General features: G+C 36.9%; 1 protein-coding gene across 8 annotated transcripts in view; it reads left to right on the top strand.

Annotated features, from left to right (window-relative positions):
• ARAP2 (ArfGAP with RhoGAP domain, ankyrin repeat and PH domain 2) overlaps window positions 1-21,985 on the top strand; it is a 141,263-nt gene that overhangs the window by 30,686 nt on the left and 88,592 nt on the right. For all 8 annotated transcript variants that reach the window (XR_012042536.1, XM_072861829.1, XM_072861830.1 and 5 more), the window contains 2 exons: window positions 1,645-1,765; window positions 4,637-4,818. Coding sequence is in view for 7 of the 8 variants with exons in the window: in XM_072861829.1 (XP_072717930.1) it covers window positions 1,645-1,765; window positions 4,637-4,818 (303 nt within the window). In the remaining variant the exon portion in view is untranslated. The remainder of the gene's footprint in view (window positions 1-1,644; window positions 1,766-4,636; window positions 4,819-21,985) is intronic.

Raw genomic sequence — 21,985 nt, 5'->3', positions numbered from 1 at the left:
GTAAAACCAAAACTTTGCTCGTCTTAAAAGGAAACTGGCTTTTATTTTTTTAAGCAAATAAAATAAAATAGCTGTGACTTCCAGCAGTCTGAACTATTCTCTTACAGTACCAAATACAGCCAGTAGATGCCTGCAAACACCGTAACATAATTATATCTGAACACCTTTAGAAATAGTATATGTAATAAGTTTGCTTTGCCATTGTGAAGGATCAGTAGTTAACATAATGTCCAACCTTATTAACAAATATGTTAAAATCTCTTCTAAAAAATACAGCCATAATGAAAGTAGATATGCAATACTAAGTATGTTCTGAGTGACAGAGTAGCTCTTGTGTGTAATTATAGTAACATGTTAACTTCAGCTGTATTTTGATTTTCTATTTCTTTATTTGCTAAACTGCATTCACTGATACATATTAGTACCTAGAAGTGAAGCAACGTCAGAGTGTGTGTGAATTTGGTGAAAATCAGTAATATATTAAACTCAGTAAACAAAAAAAATGATCCTGTGTATCCTTCATGCTTAGCATTCACAGTGGTTCCTTAAGTCCTTGTATAAAGTCTATTATAATAATTTATACTTTGGGAGGAAAGTTATTGCAGTACAAATTCTTTATGGTGAGCTGACTCTTGGACTATTACTGCATCTGGATCATAAATCTTAGCAGTATATCTGAATTGTCGTAGTCAGAAAACCAATTGATCAAAGCATAGTGGGGACAGGAGCAGCAGCATTAACTCTGGAATCCAGGAACTGTGCAGAAGTATTTCCGAAGTGTTGCACGTCTGCTTGAGCTTTTTCGCACCCCCCCATGGAATACTTTGGTTAATTAGGTTAAAAGATGAACCACTTGGAGAAAGTGCTTGTAGCAATTCCTTTTTCCTATCTTGCTTTTGTGTTCAGTTCAGTTGTCCCGATTCCTAATTGGAAATTAGCAAATTTTGAGAAAATATGCTGTGATACCAAATGATGTTTTTGAGAGATTGTTCTCCTCCTGCCTCATATAGCAGAAAAGTACATACCTGATCCAAGCTAGAGGATTCTTGTTAGTAATGACAGGCCAATGGATTTTTCCGGAGAGTGATGACCCCCCTTTCAGTTCAAAATTAGGGATAAAATCAGTTAATTTACTTTTCTTACTGGCTAGCCACTGAAGAAGTGGGGAAAGAACAGAAAAATTTTTTTGAATTTTCTGCTTGGAGAAGGCACAATTTTTTCCCTTGTCTGATTCTATTCTATGAGTATCATAATGATATTTTTTAATTATGTTTCTGTGAGGTAGTCAATGTAATTTACTTTGGCATAAAATTGTAAATTTAAGAGAGTGTGATATTTTGCAATATTAGTGTCATGAGACAATTTATGAAGTGGTATCTCAAATATATGCATTCTATCTCACCATGAGATTTTACTCTATTTTAGAGGGCAGTAGATGTGCATAGACCCAGAACAGTGAAGTTGGTGATGTATAGGTAGCAAAGTGGTTTACTTACTGATGCAGTTTTTATTAATAGTGTGGTGAACTTCTAGGAGCAGCCCGTGTATGTGAACTTCCTAAACATCATGGCAAGTAATGCTACTTGAGAGAGATTTAACGTTCCATAAGAGTTATTAACTATTTCTCTTGCATTCTTGTTATAGGAAGTGTTCTCAAAGGGAATAATACTGCTCTCTGCTATAGCAACAGTAAGAGTTCACGGGGAGAATAAATTTGAAGTTGTCACATCCCATAGGACTTTTGTCTTCCGTGTGGACAAAGAAGGTAAGTAGAACATGTATGATTCTAATGGTTGCCAAAAAGCCATGTAATCACTGCTGATCAATTATGTTTGTGAAATATAACTTGTTATATTACCAGAAATATTTCTGGAATCCAGCTCTTCTGGGCTCATAAAGTGAAACTGGAGATAACTGTAAGCTTTGTAAGAACAACTGAAATTGTTGGGGAATGGCTTTTAAAAATATCAGAATGAGAATACTATTTTACAACTCTTCTGCCTCCTCCCCCATCCTTCCCAAAGATGAATTTTTCTGGATGTTCCTCAGGTCTCACTAGCAGCTCTTAGAGCCTGTGTGCTCTCAGCCATATGCTCCGAGTCACCACTTGATATAAAATTGACAAAGAGCAACAATGAAGCTGATGGCTGGAATGTGGTGCTGCGATCAAAGGAAATCTGGGTTTTAATGTGTGTCTTTATTTACTGCCTCATACAGTATTTTCAGCTGTGTATTGATAGAGAGTACAAATGTAAATTGTAGCAGGGAAGTTAGTATGCCTTCTAGTTTAATGCTTTATCAACCTACAGCTGTAATATGTGGAATCAATATCAGTGCATGTATGACTTATTTATGGAAACAATCAAATAAAATGGAATACCTAGAAAAAAAGATATGCAATATGTATTTACAGCAGTACATGCCAGAACCATTATAGCTAAGGGTCTCTCAGCATTTCCATTATCAAATCCCATTTTTATGGGTTATAGCTTGGTTGTAAACATTTGCTGCAGGCTGTAACAGGAGTGCAGCATCAGTGAACAAATCCTTCTTATCAGGTTTGGCTCAAATCATTTCAGGCATTTTTATGCTCGTAGCTGAGTTAAAAAGTATGTGTATTTTTATTATTTTTGCTTTTCTCTTCCAAATTTATTTTTATACTTTTTTTATAAATTGGAACATAACCATCTTAGTGCAATACATTTTGTAGGGCCGTAATTTCCTTTATGGACTGTTGCCTTTGAATACGATAAAAAAGTTAACAACTTATACTGACTTATAAAATGTATTCAGAGCAACCACTTGTTATACATTAAATTGCATTTTCATTTAGTATATAACCATCTTTGGACATAGTGGCCTGTCTATACAGCTGTTCAGGTTATACAGCTGTCCTGTCTATACAGGTTAGAAATGTGTGTTGTACAAGTAATTTGGTCCTTACTGTATCCAGAGCTGGATTATGTACTCATACTAAATTATGTAAAAAACCCTGCTTGCTTTCTGTTATGTGCACAAACTGTTATTTGGTGCTATTCCTTTTGTGGAGTTGTGGTTGGGAATTGTTCTGCGACTATTCGAAGGATACTTAACTTCTTTTCAAAGATTTTGAAATTGAGACTTTTATACATATTTCATCCTGTGGACCTTATTTATTAACTTTCCTTTCTTTCTGCTGGAGTATTAAAATAGAGAATGCTATCATTGTCTTCATTTATCTGTGTCTCTTGATACCAATGTTGGTCCGCAATCAGTGGATTATAGTGCTCGTTGTGTTTGCTTTCAGTGCTCTGATTTATTATTTTTTGGTATATCAAAAATACACTATTTTTTGATTGATGTAAATATCTAGAGGGAAAAACTATATATATAATGCTTTGGAAAGTTTAGGGGCATTTGGGGGCAAAAAATTAAGCAGTTAGGTGATAGCAATGAATTACAGCATAATCTGCTCAGATGCAGCAAGATTTTGTTTAACTGGAGTGAAATACCATTAAAAAAACCCTTTTAGAGTAATTTGTTGCCCTCAACTATACTGAAATATTCCAGTGATCTTTTCAAAGTACTTTAAAAGAGCGTGTATTAAAACAGAACTTCTAAGAGGAGCACTTGGATCACCTTCCCTGTACTAGTCTGTTGGGCTGCTATCTTCTTCTTCTTCAAACTCTTTTCTAAATTCATGTATTCCTTCTTGTTGCATGCATGACACTTGTGAGGTAAGTATGTTACTGTTTTAACAGTGGTCTTTGCAGTGTTCCACACTGATTGTATCAATTTTATATATACTGTGGATAGAACTTTCCTTCCCTCCCTGCCCCTCCAATATATTTTACGACCTGAATCTTTCATAGCAAAGAGTTGAAATATTCATGAAGTTCCAATTGCATGGGGCAAGTCTTAATTCATTCAGAGTATTCAGCATTAAAGTATATTGATCTTAGTCTGGTGAAATATCTGAACATAGTGAATGAGACTGAGTGGAACTTTATTACTTCACCTACTTGTGTTCATGATTTGTAAGATGTTAAATTAATAATGCATGCAAAGATATTCAAACATGCATTTGCTTGATTACTCAGTACCCTTGACAATATCAAGCTTAACCACTACACCTTAATGCAATAGATTGTAAATTGCCAAATGTTTATGCTTAAAAGCACGGCCAAACATAGAATAGCATTGGGGATGGCTCGCATCTTTAGTGATAGATGATATTTAGGCTCCCTGGTTTGCACTTACATAACTTCTGTAGTTCTTTCCCATTGATCTGGCTTCCAGAAGGTGAACATGCCACCTGTCTACCACCTCAGTCTTTAAGCTGTCTGAAATTCAGCACCTTAGAACTAGTAGTCATGATTTTAAGAATCTTGATCATCAGTTTGTATAACTTTTCAATTTGTGTTTTGATTGTTGAGAGCTAATTGAGTGGCTATCTTTGCTACCATCTCCACTGATATGGACTCTCATGTTGTTTTTATTTCCACCTCTTCTTCAAGGTGGATATTCTGTCTGATGTGGTATAGCTATACCATCAACCAGTATAGCATAGTAGGAAGAAGAGGAAAACAAATGTGGTAGGGAAGAATGGAGCTGCTGCTTAACCATTTGTCTTTGTGTAATTTTTTTTCTTGTTCAGAAGAAAGGAATGACTGGGTTAATACGATGCTCAATGCCTTGAAATCGCAGTCTGATAATAACTCTCAGTCTCGAACTTCTGTTGCCCCTGAGAAAAGCGGGTATCTTGAGCTGAAAGGATACAAAGCCAAAGTTTTTATTCTACTTCAGGGGAATACTGTGTGGATCTGCAAAAATGAGCAGGTAAATTTTTCATATGCTTTTTGTGAATGAATGCTTACAAAGATGATTTAACTAGTGAGTTGGAAATTGATGGCTCTTTGTGAATAGGTACATTTCAATATAAATGCATATCTCTTTTTAGGTAGTACTTTATTGCTGCAATTCTCGGAAGGTTTCAAAAAGCAGGAGAAGTATCATTATGTCTATTGTACAATGGAAAAAAACGAATAGATAGTGAGGTGAAGTGAAAAGCCCTGAGTGTCACAACAGGTTAGTGGCAGGGCTGAGATTAATTCACTCTTAAAATGTGTGCCATAAGCACTCTACTAATTCAGAAGGCTTATGTTGTTCACTGGTTTCACTGTCCTATAATGTAGTGCTCTGGAAAGTGTGCTGTACAGAAAGAAGTAGATTGTGGTATTTAAGTGATACTTCAGCTAAATGTTCAAAACTGATGTTCTTTGTGTTTTTAAGAACGTAGATTGATCACTTTCTGTTGTGCACTGTAATATATTAAACAAATCCAGTATTAAAAAACATGAACTAGGTCTATTATTTCAGCTCCCAAAATCTAGGGCTTTTTGTTTTGTTTTGGGCATGAATACATTATGATGTAAAGTAGTTAGCTGTAGCACTCTTCAGGATGCTATGGATAGGGAATAAATGGGGATAACTGGGTTCAATGACTGACTGTGTGAACTAGTGGAAGAAAAATCTGTTGCAGGACATTAAATGGAAGGTATTATTTCTGTGTGAGGAAATCGATGACCCGCGAGTAGCTGGAACCTGGGAGGGCGTTTGGGGGAGGTGGTGTTACATGTTTGCCTTGAAACTCCTGTTTCAAACGTGAATGGTCTCTCAGTAAGACTTGTCATTTTGATCTCACTTCCTCTCCTGTTGTCCTCTTAAGTGTGAAATTATTTGAGCTTGGGGGACCACATAATGTTCAATATTTAGATCTTATTATTCTTTCCCAGGGAATGGCAGGAAATTTGAGACTGAGAAAGACCTTTTTTTTTTTTTCTTTTTCTTTTTTTCTTTCTGCTTACTGTGCTCCAAAGAAGTTTTACTTGTCAGGTACATTCTTTGAGGTCAGTCAACAACCAACTGATAAGAAACTTGATGCAATTTATGGGTTTAAGCCTGCAGCATGTGTTTTGCGGAATGAGCACCATGGAGAGGAACTGGTCTTCATAGTTGAGCACAGTACTCTTTAGCTATACTGAAATCCTCAGTCTTGATTATTGTAATGAATAAGTGACCTGCCAGTTAGTTTGTTTATTTCAGTAAAGTCTACAGCTAGAGGTCTTTAAGGAGGAACAAAATGCAAATGCTGCCACCTCCCCCCCGCCCCCCGTACTTCACTGAGGTTCTCTTACATCATTCCAATAGAAAGAATGAAGTTGACCAAGTTACTTTATGGTCTCAGCCTGTGGGATGATCCACACTGTCCTGCAGTGCTCAATGTTACTGTTCTGTCATGGTGTTTCCAGGTATTTTATCAGTGAGAATCCCTGGAATGCATTCTCATCAATGAGAGTCCTCTCTTTGTCGATGTTAATTGTAAAGAGCCACTCCTGCCTTCAGAATCAATACTGTATCTGTCTTATGCCCCTGAATACGTTGAAGTGCTCCCTTATGGATGTTCTGAGCTTCTTGATTAAGGGATAAATGTGGTACTTCAATGAGGTGTACAGACTTGTGGAAGAATTTCTTTTCCAGAGTGATAGGTCATTTGAAACCAGCTATGTCCCTCTTGAGAGTCTCAGTACCAGGCATCCAATTTTTGCTTTCTTCCTTCTTTCTTACTCTGCCTGCATATAACCATTGGGAGCATCCTTCTTGCCTCAAGTAGTCCCTTGATCTTTCTCTGTTGATATGGGGCACTCCCAGCTCTGACTGCTATGCTGAATCAGTTTTTCTGACAGTTATGTTATGTTAGAAAACTGTTCCACAGCCATTCACTGTTGAAGGGTTCTTGATTGCTCTGTTACATGTTTTCAGGGTGCAGATTATGACTATCTAAGATAATCTAAGACTGTTGTCCCGTCCGCCTTCCCCCCAGTCAATTTCCTTTCTTACAGTTTTTCTTTAAGTTACTCTTTTGTATGTGCACGTGTGTGTTGGATCTATTGCTTGTGCGGGTGTATGGTAAGTTATCAGCTGTGCCCTTTCAGCATCATTGATTTCAGATTTGCTTTAGCTGATCATGAAGGCACACCCTTATACAGCCTTTCTACTAAATGTTTATTCCCTTCTACTACATGGATGCTCTGCAGAGATCACTGACTGCAGTGCAGCAGACGGCAAACCAAAATCAAGCCCTGAAACAGAATGAAGGTTAGACATGCTGCCAGCCTGTCAGCTCCTTCTGTGTGTATGAAAATTGCAAACAATGGTGCAAAACCAGCTTCTTCCCAAATATTTACTTAAAACCAAAAATATTAAATGATCCTAAGAGATTTCTTTTTAGATCCTCCGTTTGAACAAATGTCTCTTTCTTTATGCTATTTCTGGCTATTTGGGAATCAGAAGAAATAGCTTCTGTCTTTAAGCTTTCATAGTCTGTAATTCTTCTCTCACTACCTCTTGAGTTTTATTTTCAAGTTGAAAACCGAATTGTTTTTACTGCAGCACTGAAGAAAAAAACAGTAATACAGCATCAATCCCTTAGAGGGCTCTGTTGTTCTAAAAATCTTTCCCTGTCTCAAGTTTGTGCTTTAGCAAGTAATTACCAGACAAATATGTCCAGAGATGTCCTCGAATCCTGTTCATATTGGAATTCACATCCATACGAGAATGACTTCCAGAGAGACTTAGAGGGGTTTATTATAACTGAAGTGCTAAAAGACACCTATTTAGACCTCTTACAATGTTGAAATGAGATCGGATCAAGCTGATTTATTGATTTCTATTAAACTTGATAGAGGAGAGTCCACTGTTACTTTAAAAGATTTTTCTTCATTGTTAAAAGTGGAGAAGATCCTAAGCCAAATGTCAAATCCTAACATAACCACCATGAACTTTGTGAAGTTCAGATTGAGATCAGAACATCATGTCTCAGGCCCATTTCTAGTTAAAAAGTGATTGGTTTAGCTTGAGCTTCTGGCAGTGATATAGTGCTGGTATGAAACCATCAATTTCTTTGACTCTCCATGTAGTGTGAATTTCTTAAACTTCCTCTCTGGAGCAAAAGTGAAAAATAGATTGTACAGAATCAATTTGTTCAACCTGTAACTTGCTGAAATTCCCATTTCTATTTCAAAATCATTCGTGCTTAAATAAAAACATGTCATCTGATCCTTCATGACAGCTCAAACATTGGCTTGAAATGTCAGTCTGCTGTGGTGGTCCCAGTGATAACCTCCCCTCTGTGACCATCAGTAGGGCTCTCACAGATGCTTGCCTGGTCTGCTAGAATATACCCCCTTTGTTACGGTGTGTTTGAGATTCACCGGTATTTAAAGTCAGAGGGGGCCTAGGTGTCATAGTGTTTGCTCTAGAATTTGGCTTTGATAAAAAGAATTCAGGATCCTCTTTGTTACTACCTTGGGTGGTTCTGAAATAGATGTATTTACCTGGGATATTTGAGGAAACTTTGCCAAATGTAAAGACTGGGAAATGGTAGGTATGGCTCTGTGCCGTAATTATTTGTGACTTTTTTCCCCCATGCATGACTCCAAGTTTAAGCTTGAATAATGATGAGTATTTTCTCTGTTATGTACAAGAAATAGTATCCATTTCTTATCGAAAACCTCTTGTTTCATTTTGGCTCAGTGCTCTTATTGATTTCAGAGGGTTTTTTGTTTTGTCAAAGATTGAAATGATTTGCTCTGTGACAGATGGAAATGTTTATTCATGTTGAGTGAACCAGTAAGAGAGTGCCTAGTAATTTTCATTTCCTCTGTAATGCTAATGGTGCATTTAAAGGAAAACTGGACAACATCAAAAGATGTGTTACAGGAAATTATATTAAACAAGTATAAGATGGCAAAGGGTATGATAATGTAGAGAACCAGTAAGGGGATGGATGGAAGGACAAGTCAAAGATGATGCTTGAGCGTGAAGTTCTGAAAGAGAGGAAGTTATGTGAATATCAGTGGAGGGGAAGTGGAAAGCGTGTGTGCGTGTAGGAACAGAGCTGTGTTCTCGTCTCTGTTAAGAAACACAGGCTTAAAGGGGAGTGCTTTGAACAACCTGATGTAGTGAAAGATGTCCCTGTCCATGCAGGGGCTTGGACTAGATGATCTTTAAAGGTCTCTTCCAACCCAAACCATTCTGTGATTCTGGAATACAGTGCCAGAGATGATGTGGTTGAGGTTCAGGCAGACTTAGAAGTCTGTGACTTTTTGGTAATAGCAATGGGAATTTATAATGATCCTCTCTGCAAGGGGATTGTTCATTAGGAAATGTTCTGTTTTTCCCTGGAGAAAATGTAATCCTGATTAATAATCATGAACATGATGGATGAGAAAGAGAAACGCTTAAAAAAAATGAAGTAAACGATCTATTAAGTACAGTAGAAAGTGTCTAACAATGGAAGGTGAACAGAAAAGAGTAGTTAAATGAAGTCCTAAAGCTGAGTAGTAATGATTGTTTGTCATGCTAAAGCAGCATGAGAAAGCCTTTTTTAAATGTATTTAGATTCTTCGTTGTATCATTGTGATAATATAGGTGAATAGAAAATGAGTCCAAGGTGATGGCAACAGCAATATGAAAGAAGAGTTGGGAAGCGGAGTTGAGTAGAAAGCAGAATAGTTGCTTAAAGATTGTGAGATTTAATGAGGAACCCTGAGCAAAGCAACTGGCAGTTTTGGAAAGGAAGCTAGGGAAAGAGGTAGGGGATTAAAGGCAATGAAAGAAAGCGGGAGGTGGAATGGGAAGACCTTTCAGATAGTTCATAGGTGGTAAGTGAGAGGAGAGAGGAGTGCCTGATATGCAGTGGGGCGGGGTGGTGGAAGACGGAATTATTGAGAATGAGAAAACAAGAAACAGTGTTGTCCGTGTCATTGTGTTCCCCCTGTTCCCTATCCCCCCTGCCCCAAGAACATGTGTCCTTTTGGAGATTTTGCAGTGATAAGCTGTTAGTTGTAATGATAACTGGTAAGCTCTGTAAAGAAAAGAGTTCTCTACTTGATTGCTGGTGCAGACTATGATCAAACATGTTTACAAACATATGAATGAGCCTGGCCCGGAATGCTTACGTAGGTGGAGGTGACAAAAACAAATGAATATTTGTCCTCCTTTGTCCTTATTTGATTCATTCAAGCTGTACTCTTTACTTCAGAATGATACAAATCTGCAGCAAGATGTTAAAAAAAGCAAAACCAAAACAACTCAAAAATATATCAAATATATTGGAGGGGGAAAGATTAATATGAACAAATGTTTTAAGATACTGATAGATTGGTGACTTGAAGTGGAAGCAAATGATCCAGCCTCTTTTAAATATGGTTGTTTGCATCAAGCTGTAGCTGGGATGATAGATTAAGGTCATATTCCTAATTTTCCAGCAGTTCCTTGGCAAGAAATTAATTCCAGTTGTGCACACTCAAAACCATGGCAAAGATCAATTGCTGTGCATGACATCAGAAAAAAATAAGCAGGGAATAACTTGAATTCTGTAAAAAAGCTTAAAAACTTCCTTTTTTGCTTGTGGTGCGATACAAAATGAATGATTACAGGAAACTATGTTGGGTGGGGAAAAGGTTTGTTGTTGTTCTGACCATTACTTCTTCAGTTTTAAACTAACTGCACCCCTACTCCAAAAAAGATTAAAAAATGAATTTAAAATAATATGCTGTTAAAGTAAGGTGGTGGAATCAGCCAAGAAAAATATGTCCGTGACCACCTGTACAGGGAAGATCTACATTTTACATTCAAAAATAAATTTGTGGGATGTTGTTCTAGGTGTTGAAGATATTATTAAAGAACATGGAGAAGGTCATAAACAGGAATTCTATCAAAGAAAAATTAAAAAGTTAATGTTAAGCTCTTCTATGAGCTTATAAATTAAGCTTTGGCTATATGAGCATTTTATTTTTCTTGTTTATTTGTTCTTATGCTATTAAGATCTCATTGAGATGTAGGTACACCTAAAGCAATCATGAAACATGATAGAAAGCCTAATGCTTCCACAATGATCGAAAGCTTCATGATTAATCTGATTTGGGGTGGAGGGTAGTGGAAGAAGGAAGGAAAATGGCAAAGTTCTCAGCTCCTCAGTAATGCTCAGCTGAGCTTTCTGGATGACTAATACTTATACAGCCAGCTACCTTGATCGTGTAAAAATTATCAGTGAAGAAAAGTAGGTTTTGTTTGAATATTATGAAGAAAAAAGATTTTAGAGTGGCACAGCACATGCGTAAACAATTGAAGAAGGTTTTAGATCTACTTGTCATAAGGTTTTAACATTATGAATGCACTATTGGGAAAATCTGTTTTCCTCTAAGAGTACTGGAATTACCTGAGAGCATTATCCATCATTATTCATGTTACTTGCATTTAAGAACTACTAGCTTGGCTTCAAATCCCATGGTAAAATCATCTATTGGATCAAAAGCCCTGAATATAGGAAGCAGGGCATCGCTATGTGTACTTTCATTTATAATGGTAGACCAGGTCTGCATTTATTTATTTATTTTAAATCACATGAACAAGTTATTTCTGCATTCAGTGAACCTGAAAGATTGTATAATCAGTGTGTATGCATACATAGGTATATATACACTTAGATAATGGAGTGCTTTCTTTTTTTATGTGTGCAACAAGGATTGAGATGATAATGAAACTGAAGAAAAAATGTTATTCAAGAATAGTTAGATCTCTCTTTCAATAGCTCAATATACTGTGGAATTAAATGCATCTAGAACGTTATTTTGCTTCTAGTTGATTCCTGTTTAATTGTAAACGTTATCAGTCAATGCTCATAGGAGACATGCTGAAGAACTACTCAGTAGCTTTGGTTTGCTTTTTCTCCTTTAAATTGAGGGCAATGTAAACCACATTTTTCCTATCCATCTGTTACTTCTATGCATTTGCCATGTTTGGGACAGAAGTAGCTTTAAACATACCAGTGGCAACACTGATTACTTTTTTTTTTTTGTCCCCTCAGCCTGCATCCTTTATTTCAGGTATTAAACTAATTAGTATAGCTGAAATACTAATATTCATGTAAAGTTACAAAGACGTTACAGCACTGAAGACCAGAGTATTTCTGAGGCAGTGTAGACAACATATCCTCACTGAAGTGTTCATTCCACAAACTTAAAGATAGGTACAAACATATGTTATGATAGTGTATGTGAATTCCACTTCCTAATTAGTTAAAAATAGCATGATATACCACTGATATTTTTAATTATTTAGGATATATCTTCTGTTATCGACTTGCCATTTTTGAAATCTGTTACAACTCAATTAACTAAATGCAGTTTATGAATTTAATCTTAAGTTAATTGGTGTGGCAATGCTCAGACAAGTAATATCACAAAATGATATTTTTGTTTTGGTACATTGCCTGTATGATAAAGGGCTAAGTTGTATGGATATCATTCTGTGGAAGCTAAACTTTAACAGAGAGGTGAGACTATTCTTTTGTCCAGTCTGAAGTGGGAAAGCAATATTCTTGAAGACCTTGGGATTTGCTTGATCTGTGATGAGTATGATCAGGTGAGCACTGGCAGTCACATTATGATGATTAAAATGTTCTCCTTGGTTGCAATACTAAATAAAATGGATTAGTATGCACCAGCAGGAGACCTAAGAGTGTACCTGCAATTCATTAATGTGCCTTGTAACTGACACGGTAATGTCTAGAACTCCAAGCACTTAAAATCAGGTGATTGATCATCATGCATTTAGCTTGCAGTAGCTGAACAAGCAGAAGCAGCATAGCGTTCATGAAGAAAACTGTTTTGGCATTCATGGATTTCTGTTGTTACTTCATGATGATTTTCAAGATTGGGTGGTCTGACTTCAATCTCTGTTGGAGTTTATCAGAGTAAGGACCATTGGAATTTAGGATGCCCAGTATCTGTAGTCACCCCCCCCCCTTTTTTTTTTCCTTCATACTATTTCACCCCCACCTTTTTTGTTACAAACAATTAATCAAACAGTGGACGCTTGCTCCAGAACTGTTGTCTTCTGCACAATGTGCACTGAAAATGGGAACAGTATCTTTGCTGGAAGTGGAGAGAGAGCAGGCTGATGTTGCTATTGGACTACTAAAATAATTAGGCCATTTGAGTTTTCATCAGTTATGAAAAGTGGGTGGTTTAAAATAAGTGTTATAAAGATGATGCTTAAAATACTGAGAACTTTAGTATCATTGTAGCTTAAGTGACATTTTAATCTTTTGGACTTAAATAAGTTATTTTTCATTTGTGCTGGTTTCTTTATGTTGTTTGGAGCAGTTTGGCATTGTTCAGATAATAACAAAGCATTATTTTGTTTACTCCACTATCTTATATCTATAAACTTTATTCTAAATAATTGCACCATCCTTACAGCAAGAGGAAGGGAATTTATGATTTACAGCATAGTAAGAATGTGGGGAATACCCCAGTGTGCTTTCTCAGCAATAATTTCTGTCCCTGGTTAATAAATTGCTAGGCCAACAAATTTGAACTTAATCAAGTCAAACTGAATTATTGCCTCATGAAACACTTCAATGCCATTGTTATTAAATGAAATTCTCCCTCTTAAATATTTTGCATGCAAAATAATATCTCGTTAGAGATGGCATGTTTCAAAACTCATTCATTAAAAATCAATATCTTACAGATATTTCCAGAAAACTTCACTCAAAAGTTATTTCCATCTCAGCATGTGGGTCAGATACCCTCCCTCCCACCCACCCCCCCAAGGTCCACCAAAATGATTGACTGATATCTTAACACTTTTAAAGAAACGTTTGAAAAATGTTACATGCACTGAATTGTAGCAAAAATCAAGCTTTGTTACCTTCACTTAAGGTGGAAGGTTGCCGAAACAGTTGGCAGCGGGGCAGCTGGAGGACCATGTGAACAGGCCTGGACAGTGGTTGAGAAGGAAAGTATTCAGCTTAACAGAAAAGATGGAAAGCAATGATTCAGGAAATGAAAGGTGGAAATAATCTTGTTTGTTTTTTAAGTGATACCTAGTGACATTAGTATGTTTTGAGCATTTCAAACAACTTTTATTTGGTTGGGGGTTTTTTGTCTTTTGGGGACCTTTATGTTGTACTTTAGGACAAGAGGAAATGGCCTCAAGTTGTGCCAGGGGGGGTTTAGATTGGATATTAGGAAAAATTTCTTCATTGAAAGGGTTGTCAAAGCATTGGAACAGGCTGCCCGGGGAAGTGGTTGAATCGCCATCCCTGGACGTATTTAAAAGATGTGTAGATGTGGTGCTTAGAGACATGGTTTAGTGGTGGACTTGGCAGTGTTAGAGTTGGACTCAATGATCTTAAAGGTCTTTTCCAACCTAAATGATTCTATGGTTCTACTTCTGCAATATTTCCAATAAAAGTTGCTTCGAAAAAAATGTTGAGCCAAAGAATGCAGTGGCTGATGAGTGTGTTTTACTTATGAAGAGAAACACTTTAATTATTGACTTTGCCAATCATTCTGGGGGTTCTTACATCTAATATTTAATTGGATATTACAGTTCCTGTCCATGTCTTTGTTTAAGGTGAGTTAGGCTATTTAAAAAAAAAACCAAACCCAAACAACAAAAACAAACAGAAAAGAAAATACTACTGTCCATTGGATATGACTCCATTTTGATTATGGCAAAATGATTGTCTCTGTCTTGTACTGTCCAATGTTTTCAAATTGTATGGGTTTCTATACTCTGCATCTAGGCAGAGAGGAGTCTCTATCCATTACAGTGCATTTGTCCACGTTTATACATGTCTACAGTCTTAAGTGCAGTATGCAGAGCTGTGTTAGAGATACCAGAGTGAGGTTTGAAAAAGGTCTTGAAGCAGTGTGGCTGCATTAGTATAATTAATATGGCTTTGTGTACTGCTTCCTGTTCCACAAGCAGCCTGTCTGGCACTTGTTTGAGAGGCTCTGCAGGACGTTGTGTGATGATGAGAGGTGTGATGTTTCTTCCAGCCGAGGGCTGTAATTCCTTGCCACGGGGTCATAAAGAAGTTCAAAGGCAGATAAAATGACAGCAGTCAGCAACAGCAGCTCCATTCCTGCAACGCAGGAGTAATTGCAGCCCATTATTACAATTGACTCTCGCTTCTCTCCCCTGAAGGAACTGAGCAGCTGCCAATTTGCTGGGCTGCAAGAAAACTGATGAGCCAGGAGATGGGGGTCATAACGAAAGTTGAGAAACTGATCGAGGCAAAATTCATTAGTCCTGAGTAGCCATAAGAAAAGGAAACAGTGCTGACCGGTCATCACTGATGCCCGGGTAGGAGATGGATTCTGACTTCCAGGTTGGTTTGTTTCACCTTGCACTTCTCTTTTTCACAAAGAGAAGCGAGGGGGTTTCCAGCATCTTTGGTCTTACTTCATTTAAAACAAACCAACCAACCACACAGCAGAGGTACCTGCCATTTTTATGTGACTTACCTGGAAAGGGCTTGTTTCACCCTGAGTAAATACATCAGCTGTTTCTCTGTGTGTTTTCTGTGTGCTCTGTAATCATTCCTGTGCGTTAGGTATTTACAGGTTTCTCACTTTCCTTCTACAGCTAAAACAGGATGATATATAACTTGCTGCTTCTTCTGTTTTATTTAATGACAATGTGCAGCTGATAAAACGAAGAAGTCTGTTTTGAGGCTGATCTCAGGTATTTGCACTTACTTACCGTAAATGTGTACAATTAGCAGTTTAGATGCGAAACGTGTGTCTTTATTGGTGTTCGCACCAATAAATGCTAATGTGGAAATAAAAGGGTTACATCTACACAGGCTCTGTTTCTTCATCCGTCTCTTGTTGATGAGGTGTGGAATATCTGAAATGTGTCTCTTAATATATGCAGGTGGAGCTGAACTGGAATTTTAAAGGGAGAAGAAAAAATAAAGGTTAATAGAGTGCACTCTAGGTACAAACCCAGAAGATGTTATCTCATCACAGTTCTGCATGATTCTGTGGAGCTGGCTGTTCAGGTCTTCTAATTGTGCAGGTCTTTCATCCACAGACCTAAATTTCTTTCTCCTACGCTGCATGCAGATGTATTTTAAAATTAACCTTAGGAGGCCTGTGCAGATTTTCTTCTAGCTACTTGTCCTTCTAAAATGGAAAAGTTAAAGATGCATTTTCAGTATATACAAGGCAGTTTAAGGAAAGCTGTTGCTTGTAGGATCTAAACACAGATACCTGGGGTGAATCTCCAGCTCTCTGAATGTCGGCTGGAGCTTTGCCATTAATGTCGGAGTTGCTAGTGTTTCATTTCAGTCCAGTTTTTTGTTTCATTCCTGAATTCTTCTTTGTCCTAGTTTCTTAAATGGCATGGTCATGCTGGGAAAATATACCGCCTTCTAACTTCAGTGTGTTTACAGATTGCAGCTGCCCATCCTTGCTAATATAGAAGGATTTTTTGGAAGATTTTCTGTTCCCAAAAGTCATTGTAGCATATTACAAGCCTCCCCACCCACAATTGGTACAAAATGCTGCTGCTGGGTTTCTGAATATCCTGAATTGGGGCAATCTTATAATTCTAATTCTACTTCTATTTTACTGTTTGTGAGATTCTCTTTTGCAGTGCTATCTGGATCAAGCCTTTGCAATTTTGATGCAACTTCTGTGTGATGAGGTGCACCTGCGTACCTTCAGTTATGAGCCAGAACAGCTTTTTCATAGCTGTGCTTCACCATGATATGAAGTGGGTTCAGTTTGCTGGTGCTAGGTTACGATGTTGCTGTTAGATCAGCCTGTAAAACAGTGTTTCACTTTTTTTTGGTCTCTTTCCATGAACAAATTGCTACTGTAGGTGCTGTTCTTTACTAATCTCTGATTTGTGAGGCATCTTGACTTATCTGAACATAGTAATATGTGTATGTTTCAAAATAATTTTTATTTTTTATCGTTGAATGATTTTGAAGGCTGTTCTAATAGAACATTGAGGAAACAAATTTGTAAACTTGCAAAATGTGAAAGTTAACCTTCTATTTGCTACATTACTACATTAATGGTTTTAGAGTAACAGTTTAAGTAGTGATCAACCCCCATTGCCCCACCCCAAGAATGTGCTCTGAAACAGTTAACATTGATGTTGGCAAGTTTTGCCTTTTCAGTCTGTCATTAAATTCAGATGAGCAAGATTTATTTCTTCCTTGTGTAAGGAGATGGATGGGAGTGAGAGACCTGAGAAGTGAAAATAATGCAGGAGACAGGTAGAATCATTACACTACAAGGGAGCCACGCGTCTGTAGCTTGTTCAGGGTCCTACAAGACCCTCCTCTGTTGTTCATTGTGTGACAACAGGAAGCTCAGTGAAACAAACAGAAGATAAATGTAGAAATGGTAAATGGAGATAATTTATTAAAGATCACTTAATTTTTAGTGTTCTTTCAACTACCTCTCTAGGTAGTAGCACAGCGTATGAAGGTTATTTGAAAGGAGCATGTTTTAGGTTTTTTAAAGGGTTGGGGTTTTTTTGGTTTTTTTTTTTAAACTTTTAATTTGTCGTAGTATTTTCTTTTAAGTATGGTTGCTCCATGCTTGTACAAACAATTTGTATTTTTCTGTTGGATGTTAGCCTTTGCTTCCCATTAGCAGAAAATAGTTTCCTTGCAAACTTGAATTTACATGAGTTTTACATGAGCTAGAAGCATGGGCTCATAATTTTTGAGTTTTGTAAGACTGATATTCGTAAAAATTTAGACTTACATTAATTAAGATAAAGATGTTTTGGTTCAGTAAGGCTATATTAATTCTAGACCCAGTCCTGAAACACGAGTATAGTGCAGATATTTTAGAGCTGGACTCTTGTTTTATTTTTTACTATAATAAAAATATTTGAATAGCTTCTCTGTAATTGTATGGGGTTACTGTTTGAGTTGTGAATGACTTTCGTTAAATTGTGTAGCTGTGATGGTTGCCCTTCTTAACTTTAATTGTTGTAACATAAAAATTTTTAAAAAAAGTCACTAAAATCAGATGGCAATGGCTTTTATATGAACTCATAGTAACACTTATTTACGATGGATTTACTGGGATTTCAGTAAACTCTATGAGCATTTAATACTCTAGCTATTTCAGTGTTTAAGTAGTGAAAAGTAGATTGCTTATTTGTAAACTGCATTGATTTGTGAAACTCTTTTACATATTTACTTTTATACTAACAGTATTTGATTTATGTGGAATCATTACCTTTGTGACAAAAAGCCTAGGCAAATATGAAAGTGAACAGCTGCTAAAGAGTAGCTGTTTGTGTGTCCCTTAGTAATTTTGCTTTACGAAAAATCAAAACACTTTCAGTGCATTCATCAGCTATTTTCATCTTTGTCTCATAAAGATAAATTAGTATGTGTGAATCTAAAGGCAGCAGAAGAAAATATTTTCTTTAAAAACAAAACAAAACAAAAACCCCAAACAAAAGCCATAAAACCACCCCACTCTATTTTTTGGTTGAACTAAAAGTAAGGAGAATGTCGTCGCAGGAGAGAAAGTGTTGAAATGACTGACTGGGTTAGGAAAGATTCCTGCTTATCAAGAGCCACTGTGCAGTGTTGCTGTTGTCATGGCATCGGCCTTCTCTTGGTCCAGGCACAGAAGAATGTATGGCAAAACTGTTGGTGCTGCCATCCCTTCACTGTTTTAGAATAAATATTACAGAAGTAGGAAGAATTCACAAGTCATAGTTTGGTCTCCTTAGGTTTCTGATTCTAGGCGTCAGTGGGAAATTGCTGCTTTACACTGGCTTCTAGAAAATGTCTGTACCTCCAAGGGGTATAAGGCATGTTTTTCAAAGTATATGTGCATGCATGCACACACTCAAAATATAGTTCTTCTACTAAATATGTATTTGTATCTTCCATAAGAAGAAAATTTATTTTGCTAGTTTGGTTCAGATGTTTCAAAATGTTCTCAGTTGCAAATTTTAAGCAAATCTGAAATTTGATGGCGTTTAATGTCTCCTTTCTGCTAGGGTGAATATTTCTTAAACAGACAAGAATTTATACCATCTGGTCAAAAGCTTTTTCGTGGGTCTGTACTCTCCTTAGTGTATTTTTCTCTCTTAAATTAAAGATCATAATGTCACTTGTTAAAGTGCCACTTTTCTCTTCATGGCTCTGTGAGCAGCAGGTGTCTAAAATCTCCCTAGCTGGAAAAAGTACTGTTAGTGCAATCCAGAGCTCTCCATATTTCATTAAAATACTCCTGTAAGGTTTTTTGTTTGTTTTGTTGCAATTTGCATCACCTCAGAAGGGCCATTCAGTTTGATAGGATCAGAAATCTGAACTCCTGGTTTTATTATCGTCAACAGGGAAATCCCCTAGTGATCCAGTAATGATAAAATGGGGTATGTTTGGAATTTAGGGTATCTGGAAATCCATAGATACTTTTTTTTTTTTAAAGATTTCAAAACTTCCATCATAGTTAATCCTACTTGGATGGCACTTCATAAAGTGTTGAAACATGTTTTATTTTTAAGTATTTTTTTAAAATTAATTGTCCTTTGTAAATATTCTGAATTTTGCAGATTACTTGGAGATTAGATTAAGGAGTAAAAAAAGCTTTGGAAAACTTTCTCCATGAGGAAATGTTACTTTTGCTTATACTTATTGAAGGAGAAATTATGAATTATTTTTACTTGTGAAATATGATGTCACAGAATTAAATTTTATTTCAGTAAAGTAGGAGGTAGTAAATAGAAGAAAAAGGTTTTATATATACAGTGAGGACTAATTGTCTTAGGACCTTTCTGTTTGCAGTCAGTAAGTAAAAGCATTGTGCTTGGTCAATGATACTTTTTACTGGTCGATGTCATATTTGTTTATATCCACAGGTAAATTTGGAGGAAAGCAGAAACTCCATTATCTGGAGATTTTCTTAGTTCATTAAGGGATCTTTGCCACGGGGGTTATCGTACCAGTTTTCTCTATTTTCCCGTGACAACTGTACAAAAAGGTCTATAAAGAGGTTCATCAATTCTGCATGACCGCTGTTCTAGATTTTAAAATATCACAAAAACATTCACAATCTGTCCTTCCTCTAGGAGTTCAAACACTTTGTTAGCAATTTGTCTGGACTATGAATACGTAACAAGATCTTCAGTGTGTATGTAAAGCTTCAGCAAGAAAATGATAAAGATGTGAATTCAGAAAACCATAATTGTACATAGTACTTTTAAAATACACAGATCCTTCTTGTCTCCAGAGAACAGTCTCGATAAATCTTCCAAGAAGGTTTCCAGTTGTGAAGCACTTCCAAAGAAGAGTCCAGATGGCTACTTAAAATATTAATAGTAATAGCTATGTTTAAAAATGTCCTTGTATCAACGAGAGGTCCTCTGGATGCTCATTACAAGGGGAAGTGTTTAAAACTGTGTGTGAGTTTGAGATGGTGGCTATAGGGATACCTGTTTCAGCTAAATGGAAAAAAAAATCATAGGCAGGTGGAAGGGGTCAAGCAATAAAAGAAAGGAAAATTGAGGAATTTTCAGGTAATGATAGGTTTTGCATGTGTTAAACTGACATCCCTTTGGGGTGAAAAATGTGTGAAGTGAGTAGCAAGAAATGAACTCTGAAATGGCATGAACTTCCATGTGTTACGAGTTATGTATCGTAAGGAGCATGATTGTCTCTTTTAATATGAGGCAATGTTAGAAATGGCCATTGGAATAAGACTAAAGGTGAAAGCCTTGAATATGGGCTGTACTTGCTCATGACAGGGTTGGAATTTTATTTACGTGTTTATTTAGATGCACTGTCTTTATGTCATCTCATGATGTTTCATGAAGCAGCAAAAGTAAAGATCATAGCCCCGGCAGGCTGCAGTTGCTTCAGCCTCTCTAGCTAATAAGATGCTGATTTCTGAATGAGCTCCATGCTGCAGAGGAGCCCTGCTGGAAGGGAATTATCGTAATTGTTCAAATTGGAGCTTTGTCTGCACTTGTCTTTCACATGGGGGGCTGGGGTTGGCAACAAAGAGAGCAGTTTTGTCTCTCTTGCTTGGTATCTGTCAGGGTATTTGGGAAGATAGCAAGGCAGGTTTTGTATGCAGTGTTACCAGCTGGCTTTTGATTCTTGGTTCTGTCTTGTGTGCCTCATGTGAGACTGTTGCTTTCCTAGTATGTTGAGTGACAAGAAAAAGAAAGCATGTGTATGCAGAATAGAGTGTGGTCTGAATCACACTTTCTGCACCTCAGCTGAACTCTGAATTGTAGAATAGCTGAAGAATTCAGTCCTTTCAGTATTTTTCCAAAGCAGCAATGCAAATGACTATGGTACCTTTAAGTCATGAACTCTACTTTCCATTAATAGCTTTAAATTGCTTTGTGGTAAAATGCACTAGTTTATGTAGAATTCAGTTCCTTACATTGATGCAACAGCTCACACAAATTTTTTCAGAACTAACGAAAAGGTTATTGGACCATCACTAAATGGCATGCATACAAATTATTTGTAATGGCAAGGTATGGTTGCAGCATGGATTCCCCCCCCCCCCCCCCCCCCCAGCATGTTTCTGCACAAGGGAGAAACTTGTGAATATCTGCAATTATAACTTTTCCTCTCCTGTCTGTTGTTATCTTCTTGCTTTGTTTTTGAGTACTAAGAAATTGCAGCTTTTAATTTGTGTATGTATGTATTTATTTGTAGCTGTTGTCTTTGAACATCTCTTTCCAGATTGTATCATCTTGTCTTAATTCACTATGACGATGCACTAAAGCCTTTCCTTTGGGGACTGGAGAGGAGGGGAGTGGGGAAACTTAAAAGTCCATGTCTTCTGCTCTGACTTAACATTCCTTAGATCTTATTAAGACCTGAGGTATTCAGTGGCTGCTGTTATGTTGAATTTGATTGAAGCCAAGCATCTATCTAGAGTAAAAACTTACTTGGGGTTAGGTAGGGATTTGCGCACCCACTCTAAATATGGGAAAACTGGGCTTATTTCTAAGACCTTAATTTCATCCAATTCAATCCATACAATTTAATACTGTGCAGGAGATACTATAATATGCTATTTTCTTCCATAGGATCACTACCTCATTCAGTGCATTCTTTACTTATTAACTGCTTGAT

The sequence above is a fragment of the Ciconia boyciana genome, chromosome 5 (assembly GCF_034638445.1).
Source record: "Ciconia boyciana chromosome 5, ASM3463844v1, whole genome shotgun sequence".
Classification (NCBI taxonomy): Eukaryota; Metazoa; Chordata; class Aves; order Ciconiiformes; family Ciconiidae; genus Ciconia; species Ciconia boyciana.
The sequence above is the reverse complement of the archived record's forward strand: the minus strand, read 5'-3'. Positions and strand labels throughout refer to the sequence as shown.